The 10,979-nt window shown below is 35.0% G+C and overlaps 1 protein-coding gene across 3 annotated transcripts; it reads right to left on the bottom strand.

Moving 5' to 3' along the window:
* Positions 1 to 2,524: 2,524 nt before the first annotated feature.
* Positions 2,525 to 10,673, bottom strand: Lmx1a (LIM homeobox transcription factor 1 alpha). Of its 3 annotated transcripts, XM_083038697.1 has the most exons (6): positions 9,559 to 9,647; positions 8,658 to 8,811; positions 7,536 to 7,958; positions 4,745 to 5,050; positions 4,267 to 4,365; positions 2,525 to 3,116 (listed from the first exon to the last, which is right to left on the bottom strand). In XM_083038697.1, the coding sequence occupies exons 3-6, from the start codon at positions 7,870 to 7,872 to the stop codon at positions 2,860 to 2,862; spliced, it is 999 nt and encodes a 332-aa protein (XP_082894823.1). In that variant the 5' UTR covers positions 7,873 to 7,958; positions 8,658 to 8,811; positions 9,559 to 9,647; the 3' UTR covers positions 2,525 to 2,859. The 3 variants fall into 3 exon arrangements, with proteins under 3 accessions (XP_082894823.1, XP_082894821.1, XP_082894822.1); XM_083038695.1 differs by lacking the exon at positions 8,658 to 8,811 and having other exon boundaries at positions 9,559 to 10,673; XM_083038696.1 differs by lacking the exons at positions 4,267 to 4,365; positions 8,658 to 8,811 and having other exon boundaries at positions 9,559 to 10,673.
* Between the last annotated feature and the right edge of the window lie 306 nt (positions 10,674 to 10,979).

Here is a 10,979-nt window from a genome sequence, read left to right as displayed (position 1 = left end):
AATATTTAAAAACGAGCCAAAAATTCATCGATTATACATTTTAATAGTACATTGATTACAGAATTATTTGGTACCAACCAGACACCAGCGTACAAATTTTTTAATTTGATAAACATAAAATTAGGATGCGTCGCACAGGGTCCGCGTCAAAAAAGTATCAATTTCTAATATTTTAAGACGAGCCAAAATTTCATCGATTATACATTTTAATAGTACATTGATTACAGAGTCATTTGGTACCAAACAGACACCAGCGTACAATTGTTTTACTTGATATACTTAGAATAAGATTGCGTCGCATAGGGTCAACTGTAAAAAAGTATCGATTTCTAATATTTTAAGGCGAGCAAAAAATTCATCGTATATATATTTCAATAGTGTATTGTTTGCAGATTATCTTTGTACCATAAGCATACCAGCGTACTACCTTTTTGGTCTAATATACGTTATATAAATCTGCGCCGTATGGGATTTGCGGCTTAAAAATTTTAATTTTCGATATTTCAAAACGTGCAAAAAATTAATCTTATATACATTTTAACAGTACATTGTCTGCACATTATTACGAATTATGCGTGACTGCATGCATATATCGCGGTAATATATGTCGAAACTCATTTCTACTGCGCATTCGGAATTCGAATTATATCAAGATTATCGAAAAGTGTCGGACGAAATATATTTGTGACTCTAATTAAGAAAATAATTTTTGTTTTAAAAATTATATTTACGAAACCTTAATTGTAAATTTGTATTCATGTCTCACTTCTATTCTTAACTTAATAAATATACTACTTCTTAATTAAATAAATATATTAAAAAATATTAATATAGTAAGGTAATTAAATTTTAAAATAGTAATATGTTATAAAAATTAAAATAGCAATATATTGTAAATAATATGTTGTAATATCTTATCCTCGATTAATATTTTTGTTACAGAAATCAGCTGATTAAAACGTTAATTTGCTAATTAATTTTTAAAATAATAATATGTTATAACATTTAAAATAATATGTTTTAAATAATGTAATATATAATTCCTTAAACTCAATTAATATTTATAATAGCTATCAGCTGATTTCTGTCAAAAAATATTAATTGAGTTTAAGGAATTATATATTATTTTAATTTTTATAACATATTTTTATTTTAAAATTTAATTGGCAATGTAATGCTTTAATCATCTGATTTCTGTAAAAAAATATTAATGAAGTTTAAACAAACTTTATATAAATACATCATACTTTTTTTAATAAAATCAAGGAATGGCATAACGCGCGCTTGTGTTATTCTAGTCTTTTTCTAAAAAAGACATATTAATTCGATTCTCGCAAATATTGTTGCTTCTTTTCCGCAAAAATATTAATCAAAATTTAAAGTATTATAACATATTATTTAAAACATGTCATTATTTTATTTAATTTTATTTTGGACTAACTGTCAAACTGCTAACTGCTAACCCTCACGATGACAGCCTCTTCATGCTACAAATATAACACATAAGGCGAATGTCAAAAATATTAATCAAGTTTAAAGTATTATAACATATTATTTAAAACATATTATTATTTTATTTTATTTTATTTTGGACTAACTGTCAAACTGCTAACTGCTAACCCTCGTGATGACAGCCTTTCGATGCTACGAATATAACACAACGCGAATCGACAGAGAGCCAATCAGCATCGCGGAAAAGCGACAACAATGTCAATAACATGCCTTTTTTAGAAAGGGGATATATTCTCGTGGTTATATATATGGAATGTAAAACTATCTCTTTCATCGCGCGCATCTTATAACGTATCTTTTGCAAATTGTCATCGAAAAAACAGTAAAAAATAGATTAATTTGATTAATTGATTAAGATGGATATAATAAAAATATTAAATATATTAATAATAAATATAATTAAATAAATAAATAAACAATACAATAAATAACAGAAATAAAAAATCGACAGTTATCTTTATGAACGTTCATCGTTTCTCATTGGCACAGTTACTAATTACTAGTCTCACATTGTGGCTTCTATATATTAATTGTTACATACAATAACTAATGACAGAGTAAACTTACCTTAGTTAGTTTGTTAAACAAGTATCTTAAACTATTTTCTTTGACAGTAAATACGCATACGTAGATATACCAATTGTTTAAAAATTAATATTCATATGATAAAAGCATGTGTTTTTGTCATCTTTCGATCATCTTATAGTTTTCTAATTTTCGCGTTATTTTTTTCTTAACCCATTTTCGGCCGCAAAGAGAGAAAGAAAAAAGATATTATATCGCAATGATTTTTCTGCAAGATGATTAAAGATTATTAAAAACGCTTAAAAAATCTTCTGACAAGAGGATAATCAAGCTTCGCCCCCTTGAATTTAGTGAGAAAGAAATGTTGCATTAGTTCAACAGGACTGTTGACAGGATTTGTTATCCACGTAAATGTGAAATGGGATGAGGGAAGAATTTCGAATAATAAAATTCTTCGTAATGTATTTATGAATATCTATTTATTACACACAGACGAATACAGATTTTCATTCTTCAATGAAGGAAAGCAAACATTTCAAAGAGAATTTTTTGACGTTGCGTCAACATCGCGAAATTTAAAAAAAATTAGAAATATTTTGCATCTATCATGTGTAGGAGAAAATATACAAGACGTTGACCGGAAATGGGTGAATAACAAATCGCGTGAAGAACAAAACATATTTATATCTTTATTTTTTTTTTATTTACTTTCGTTGACGCAACAAAGCCGATTGACAGGACAGGGATGCGAAGGAAGGGGATACAGAAAAGGATGAGGAGGGCGAAATAAGCGACGCGAGATCGAGGAAAGGAAAACTCGGATTACGCGTGATCACCGCTGAAGTAACTACTCTGCATCATGAACAGTTTGTCGATGGGATTGTGTATGGCCGCGTGCAGGCTCTGCGACAGCGACGGGGTGTCGTGCGATGATGAACCGTGATGGGAATGCGAGGCGCCCTGGTGACTTCCATCCGCGCCGCCGCCGTCGTTCTCGCCGATGTCGAAGCCACCGTCCGTCCCGTCCAGGGACAAGTCGCTGCTGCAAAAGCTCTCCCCCGAGTGCCCTGGATACGCGTCTGGAAAAAACAAGATGTGCTTCCCTTTTTTTTCTCTTTTTCTTTGGTGAAATTTTATTTCACTTTTGCAATAATAGGGAAAATTTCTTCAAATTTTTATATGCACAAACATTTACGTAATATACAGTACAAAACTTTACATAGTATATAATGGAATATATTTTCCCGATATTAATTTTTTAAAACCTTTTATATAATTTCTTTTTTTTTTTTAAATATCTATCTTTAAAATAATACTGATTGGATAATATTACCAATTCAATAATTTTTTGAATATTTGCTTTTAAGAAAGAAAAATTTGCATATTTGTAAAAGACAAAATTTTCAAATTGCATATTCTGCTGGGATAGAAAAGTGAAATTAAATGTCTAATCTCGGATATCAAGTGGTAGAGTAAAATAATCGCGATTGTAAAATAATGCTAAAAATTCACATCCGAAATATTCAAAAAATATCATCGCTCTGTGCTCTATATAGAAGCTAAATAAATATTTGCTTGGAACCTGCGTAGACGCGTGACGTGTGCAGGATGTTTTGAAAAAAAAAAAAAAAAATGTATAGCAAAGCTTCCTCTCTTTGATATGAAAAAAAGTGGTTGGAGTAAACACAGATTTTGTCTCTCAAAAACTTTTTATGAAAGTGTTCTTGAAATTTTTATGTGTGTGAGCTGCAGTTGTTACAACATTTTAATATTCAACGCTAAAAATTCTATTTAAATCCCTGAATCTTTTAATATGTGTGTATGTGTGTGTGTGTGAGAAATATAAAAATAAACTTTAAAATACGAAATAATCGGTTAAATTTGTATTAAGGAAAAATTGAATATATATTGCTATGTATTTTTTTGTTACATCTCGCTTTTCTGACAGCGTCTGATTTAATCATCTACTTGTCTTTTTAATATTATCGAATATTGGAATTTTTATCCCTGTTTTAGGAGACCTCTGAATAGTAAAATTTACCGCTTTTACTGGAAGGGAGAATCAACCGCAAATTTGTGAAAAAGTGGAAAAGTAGAATATCATTCGCGTGTTCCGAAATATATACTTTGCATAAACGCTTGTCAGGACGCAAACGCGTTACGCACATACCCCGTATCTCTCTGTGACATTAGTGCGCAAATGAGTTTCTACGGTGAGTAAAGACTTACCGTCGGGCGAGTACGGGTTATTGGGGTTGAGCGGTTGGGTGGCTGAGGGGAAGCTAGAAGATTCCCCATCGCGCATGTTCAGGGCGTTCAAGTAATGACCTGCGAACGAGATTAGACAATTGATATTGAACTCACTCGTTTACCAATGCCCCATTAACCAGTCTTCGCAAATTCGCCACGCGATCTCCCGACGAGATCGCGTCGCTCTCTCGCAAATCTACGCTAATTCTGCACAGTTTTTGTTTTGTAGATAATCGATAAAAAGAAAATGTTGATTGTTAAAATTAAAATCGAAATTTTTATAAATTTTGAAAATAAATAGAATCGATGACACTTGAAATTTTGCATTTCAGGATCGGCGAGGAATTTCAGGATCAGGAATCTAGACTCTATAGTCGTGTCGAAAATATATCTGAATTCTCGACGGAATTCTCTGGAGTGAAGAGAGATATATAGATAGCGTGAAAAGGGCTCTTACTGTGATCGCTGTGCGGACTTTCCGTCCTTCGCTCCTCTTTCGGTTCTTTGTCGGATCCAGGTTCAGTTTTCGCCTTTCTCTGAAGCTTCTTCATCTTGGCCCGCTGATTCTGGAACCACACCTGGACCACGCGCACGCTGAGACCGGTGTCCTTGGCGAGGGCCTCTCGCACCTTTCTACAAGGTTTCGGGGACACCTCGAAAGACGCCTTGAATTGACGTCGTTGCGCCGACGTGAGTATCGTTCGCGGCCGTTTTGGACCTCGACGGCCATCCCGTGGTCGATTCTCATCCAGTAAGTCATCATCTGAATATGTATGATTCATCTTATATATTTATAAATCATTCACATATACAAAATTTCGATTCTCTTTTATTGCTTTTATTCAAATCCTAATAAAGTTCTTTAAACAAATGTAGGAGGAATTTGGAATTATATATAGTTACAAAAAATTATTTGTTACAACGTTTCATTTTTAATATCAATACTTTAATAATTATATATATAAGTAAATAAAATAAAAATCGTGATATGCGTTTTATCATTTTTAATTTATTATATGTCAATTTTATTTTTAATTTAATGAGGAGAAAAAAAATTGTTAGACTTTTGCATGACTTTTTGTGAGACATTAGAGATGACAGATTTAATGACACGAAATTGACAGAAAATAATAGAAAGAAGCGAGTAAACGACAATTTAGTCTTATCTCTTGCATGTTTTTTTTTTTTTTTTAATAACGTACTGCCGACACGACGGATTGATCGTCTGGCGCAAGTGATATAGCCGCTCGAAGTCGAGCAGTAGATACGAGTGGCTTCGATCAGACGGCGATCCGACAAAGCACACAGGCCACGCCTATCGTGCAACATATGTACCGCGGCGCGGCAACATGTCGGCCGCGAACAAACGCACCGACCATACGTGCGGATTCCACACTCGGAATATTTCAACAACTCCGGGAATTCCATTGTTAAAAATTTGGTTTCGCTTCGTAGGAGATGAGTGAAATTGTCGATCAAATCATCGAGAGAAAGAGAGAGAGAGAGAGAGAAAGAAATGCGCGCACGATCGCAAATCATCGATATTTATTATTAAACGCATGCAATGAACCCTTAAAAATGCAGATTGGAATTGTTTGGTATTTTTCGTGTAATGTAAAAATTTATTTTTAGTGGTTTTTTTTTCATCGCTTTATATCGGGGAAGGGGAGAGAAATTTCTCCTCTCGTGCATTTATTTTTAAAAAATTCCATTAGAATTCTTTTCGATATTTTTGCGTACTTTGAAAACGCGTGTTGTTGTTTCTAATTTCTTGTATATCTTCATATTTCATATACGCGTCATATATTTAATGTACATAAGGGAGGAAAGGGATATATGTATGTATATACATAATAAACGGTTCACAAACTGCTCTTTCATCATTTTTTATCGTCATCAATAACACATGAAATATCTCAAAACGCGTATCCTCAAAACTTATATCGAAATATATCGCAATCATTGAACGCTTTGGAATAAATTCCATAACTATATATCAAGATATTCTTTAATATTTTTCTTGGGGTACTTTGGGGTACTTTGACTTTACGAAAGATTGGCGAATTCAACAACTGTCTACTTTACGACGCCGCGAAAATGTCACGCTTATCACTTTCGATCATTCACGCTTGATTTAAATGTAATTACCTTGAAAAGGAACAGCCCTGTTTCGAAATTCCTGTAGATTTTTACTTTGGATGTCTTTAGATTGTAGTACAACCTGCGAACAATGCAACAAGGTATGTACAATGCGTTTTTCAACGGCGTCAATTTTTATTTGGATTCATTCGATCGTATTTTCAAGCATTCCGCGTCAAATTATGCGTGAAATTACTTCGCAGCTAAAAATTCGTGTATCTCATCGCCAATCTCGCCAATCTCAATTCTCAAATTTCATTAAAATCTGCTGGTGGAAAACGATGCGATAATCGATACTCGTTAACATAGACGATAATAAAAGATAGTTGAGCAGTTTGTTTTATACACGGAAAACGTATGAAACAAATTGGTATCCTCTCGGTTCATTCTGCACGAGTAAATTATATATCGTTGTATTTAACTTAAACTAAAAGCTTTTCGCAGGGTCTCATTCAATTTCCAGAAATGATAATGCTTCTATTGGCGACAGTACATAATAGAAACAGAAGTTGTAGCTCACACATAGAGAAATGGATACACATCGTAAAATCACCTCATGCAAGATAATACACACATTTTTATTCATGCTAATTCTTTATATATTTTATATAAGAACGGCATCTTTTTCTTGCCCAGGGAAAACAATTATTATGTTCGTGCATACACACACATTTATTTCTTTCAATTTCTTTCAATTTCTTTCAATTTCTTTCAATTATAAAATAAGATTGTAACAACCCTTATCTTTTTATCGTATTATCGATACAAGTGTATATCAAAACAAACTGATGCAAAAAAATGATTAGAGCTCACTTGGTTCAGCCACCTCAAATTAGCTTTATTTGTTATTATTTTAAAAAAAAATCTATCTCATTTTCTAATCTTATTTCTTATTCTTGAAAATTCACAGAAAAAAATTATAAAAAAAATCTCTGTACAGAATCAAAGAGCACGACGATAGATCAAGAGAGTGTCGCGTTATTTCGTGTCAACAAAATACAAAGGCACACAAGATTATAAGGAAGAAAATTTGAGAAACGAATCTTATGTGCGCAATTTATACGCAGACTCACACACACGCGTACACATACACAGGGTGGAACACTCACCTTGCGGACTATTTAGAAACATTTCGTGCTCAAAGTCCCGTCTGCAGATCGGCTGGCCCTGTCTGAGGATATAGTGGGCGCCCCTCGGCAACGGCTGGCCGCACATGCAACACGCGAAGCAATCCACGTGGAACACCAGGCCGGACACCGGCCGCATCACCAAGTCCGAGCAGCTGATCTTCTCCATGCAACGCGCGCACTTCACCCCGAAGATCCTCTCGTAATCGGAACGACAGTACAGCTTGAAATCGCGTATGAAGCACGAGTGTGACAGCATCGCACCGCATGCCGTACACGAGAGACACTCCTCGTGGTAATTCCTCTCGCCCACCCTCATCACGTACTTGTCGACGATGGTACGGCCGCAGCCGGCGCAGATCGTCTCCAGAAGACCGGCCTCCGTCTTCACGGAAACGGACGGCTCTGCGACAACAAAATTAATAATAATAAGAAACGATTATTATATGTATATCGGTGATAAAACGGTATTGCATAAAATTTTCCTTCCTATTTTCAACTTCAATTCTCTCGCGCTTCTAGAGGATTTTGACAGGATTCTTCATTTATATAAGGATTAAGTTTGAACTTTGTATGTATCTCAAATGGATAAATGAATAGTATACAACCCTTATGTCAATGCATAACATTTCATCCTTTTATCAATGTATTTGTACCTGACTACCCACTGTGTGTTTTCGACACGTTCCACTGAGATACAAATTTCTTTACAGCAACTGCTGAACATCCAACATTGTTTTCTGTAAATATTTTAAAAAGTTTTCGACTACAAAGGCTTTTTGTTTTCTTTCAGGTAGAGAAAGGTTCCGACATACTTTTAACATTCAAAGTCCCCGAAAGGAACTTTTACCCAGGTATTCGTTCATTGACAGAAGAGTTAAAAGAGGAGTTTTCGGAAAAACTACAGGTTAAATAGATTCAGAAAAAAGATATCTCACTACTTAAAGTAGAAAATCAAAATCAAAAGACTAGGAAAAAAATTTTCGACTCAGAGATTAAAAAGGTTTTCTGCGGTTTGAGAGCAAATGAAAAGAAATGCTTCGGTGTTCTAGATGTTCTAGCCTTCCATTTATAAGGTATAGTCAATACGAAATACAGCATTACCTCGCTTTTCACTTCACAAGAAATTTTTCGGCTTTGTTTACGACTCATTGTCATCATCGAGAACAATAGAATCTTCTTCCCTGAAGATCATTAGTTTCTTTCTCTTCTTATTGTTAGTTTTTTTTGTTCTCTTTTATTTGTTCTCATTGTTGAGCTGCCGAGAAGATTTATTAGAAATAGTTCTTGGGCGAAGAAAGGATCCATTATTTCTTTCAATATCAACGGCCGATTTCAAACAAGGTGTGTGAAGCAAGATAATACTATATATGTAGATAAATAACTTTATCAATTTCGAAATAATAATGTTTCTAACGTATTGAATGTATAATTGAATGATATTGAACATGTATATAATTAATGCGCGATCTGATCTTTTCCAAAGTTTTTATACGGAAATAATACTTCAAATGTACTCTTAGAAGATTTGTTTTAAAAAATTAATATACAACATGATACATTTATATGTATGTAGAATATTAAACAATCTTTACTTTTTAAGCGTATCGTGAATTTATTAAACTTTTCATTTTTTGAATAATCGAACGAATATAATAAAAAGCTAATTTATATATTATAATTAACCGATATCATCTTGAAAATATTAAAGTGCAAATATAAAAAGATAATATATATTTAAATACGTACGAAAATGTCTCTCTATTTTCAAGCTATAAAATAATCGTGAGATTTCAAGATATATAGCTAACATATTATAATTTTTTTTTTTCTAAATTGAAATTTTACACTGAAATCTTTTTATTGCGCGGGAAAAACTGTTCCTAATAAAACGTTCTACATTGTTAAAAAAATATCACCCTCTTTTACGTTTTGGTATTTGTTTTCTCAACAGAAGAAAAAAAGAAAGAATAAAAACATAAATTATAACATAATTTCTCTTTACCTGCATTATTATTATCGGATGTAGACCGGAAAGGAATAGGTGGAACCGTCGGCAGGGGTTGGCCCGGTTCACCTTGACGGTTGAAAGAACCAGGCGCCGGAGGATAGAATTCTAACATGATGTCTTCGTGTTGTTGTCTAGAACCTTGAACACGGGAAGGATCTCTTCGAGCTATTAGAAGCTTGCTTTCCTCGTTAAAAAAATCCTCGTGAAAAGAGTTTTTCTGGAGTTTTTTTGGAGAACACTAAACACTTGAGAATCACACATCAATCAGAATTCTTGGAACGTGACAATTAAGATGAATAAAATTTTCTCAAAATGCTTTCATCGGTTTCTTTCTTCTATTTTAGGCACCTAGTTGTTCTAGGCAAACAATTAATTTTTTAATTTCCATAAAATGTCAGATCCTCTAAGTGATAATCTTCATTTCCGTTTTTATTTCGTCGAGCTGTTGTGAGTTCTTGAAATATTATTTAATTATTTTAATATCACTCTCCTCTTATAATAAATTCAATATTTCTCATTAAATTCACGCACTGTCAAGAGGCGATGACGCGTCTCGCGTAAATATGACTTCCGACATTTTTCAATATTAGTCCAGCTCGAAAGCTATAAATTAGCCCACGTCACTTACACCCTGGTGCCGATCGATCTCGTTAGACTGAACATTGACCGTTTGTCACTTCGGTGGAAGAAGCCGAGAATTGGCGGAGCTTCTCGCGGCTGAGTATGTTTAACTGTCACCGGTTCTTCTCGATACGGACAGCGCCGTATGTTATCCGAGTCTCATGACGAGACGTCGAGGTTGCCGTGTACCCTGGATGCAGGACGACGATCGTCTTGAACGAGCTTGTTCTCGGGGCACGAAGTGTCACAGCTGCACCGCATTCCGGATACAATCGAAAACGGTGAGGACTGATTCTCGACGTTTTCGAAAGCTTCTTCTCTCTCTCCGCGCCTTCCTCATCCACCCGTTTGATATCCGCACCGGACGCGATCCGTACGCGATAGTTTGGTACGTGTCATCCGCGCGAGCTCCGTCGCTTTTTTGATCAGGATCCACCGACTGGCCGATAGCGAGAATCCATCCCTCTCTCTCTCTCTCTCTCTCTCTCTCTCTCTCTCTCTCTCTCTCTCTCTCTCTCTCTCTCTCTCTCCTCCCTCATCCCCTTTCTTCGTCATCCTGGTGGCTTCTCCCTTCCCCGTCCGTGTCTCGTCCCCGTCATTGGAGATAGATGAGGCATCGATGCGAGAGTGAAGAGGGCGGGTTCATCCCCCGCGCTCTTAGCCGCTCGCAAAACTCACGGTGGAGGCTACCCGGATTGGCGTCGCCGGGAACCGCCCTTACCCGAGGGTTGCTAGTGGGGCGAAACGACCACCGAGGGTGCTCAACCGGCGGCGATGTACATACGAGGATCAAT

This window comes from Prenolepis imparis, unplaced genomic scaffold, assembly GCF_030444845.1.
Source record: "Prenolepis imparis isolate NDT839.2.m4 unplaced genomic scaffold, iyPreImpa1.0 SCAF_5, whole genome shotgun sequence".
Lineage (NCBI taxonomy): Eukaryota > Metazoa > Arthropoda > Insecta > Hymenoptera > Formicidae > Prenolepis > Prenolepis imparis.
The sequence above is the reverse complement of the archived record's forward strand: the minus strand, read 5'-3'. Positions and strand labels throughout refer to the sequence as shown.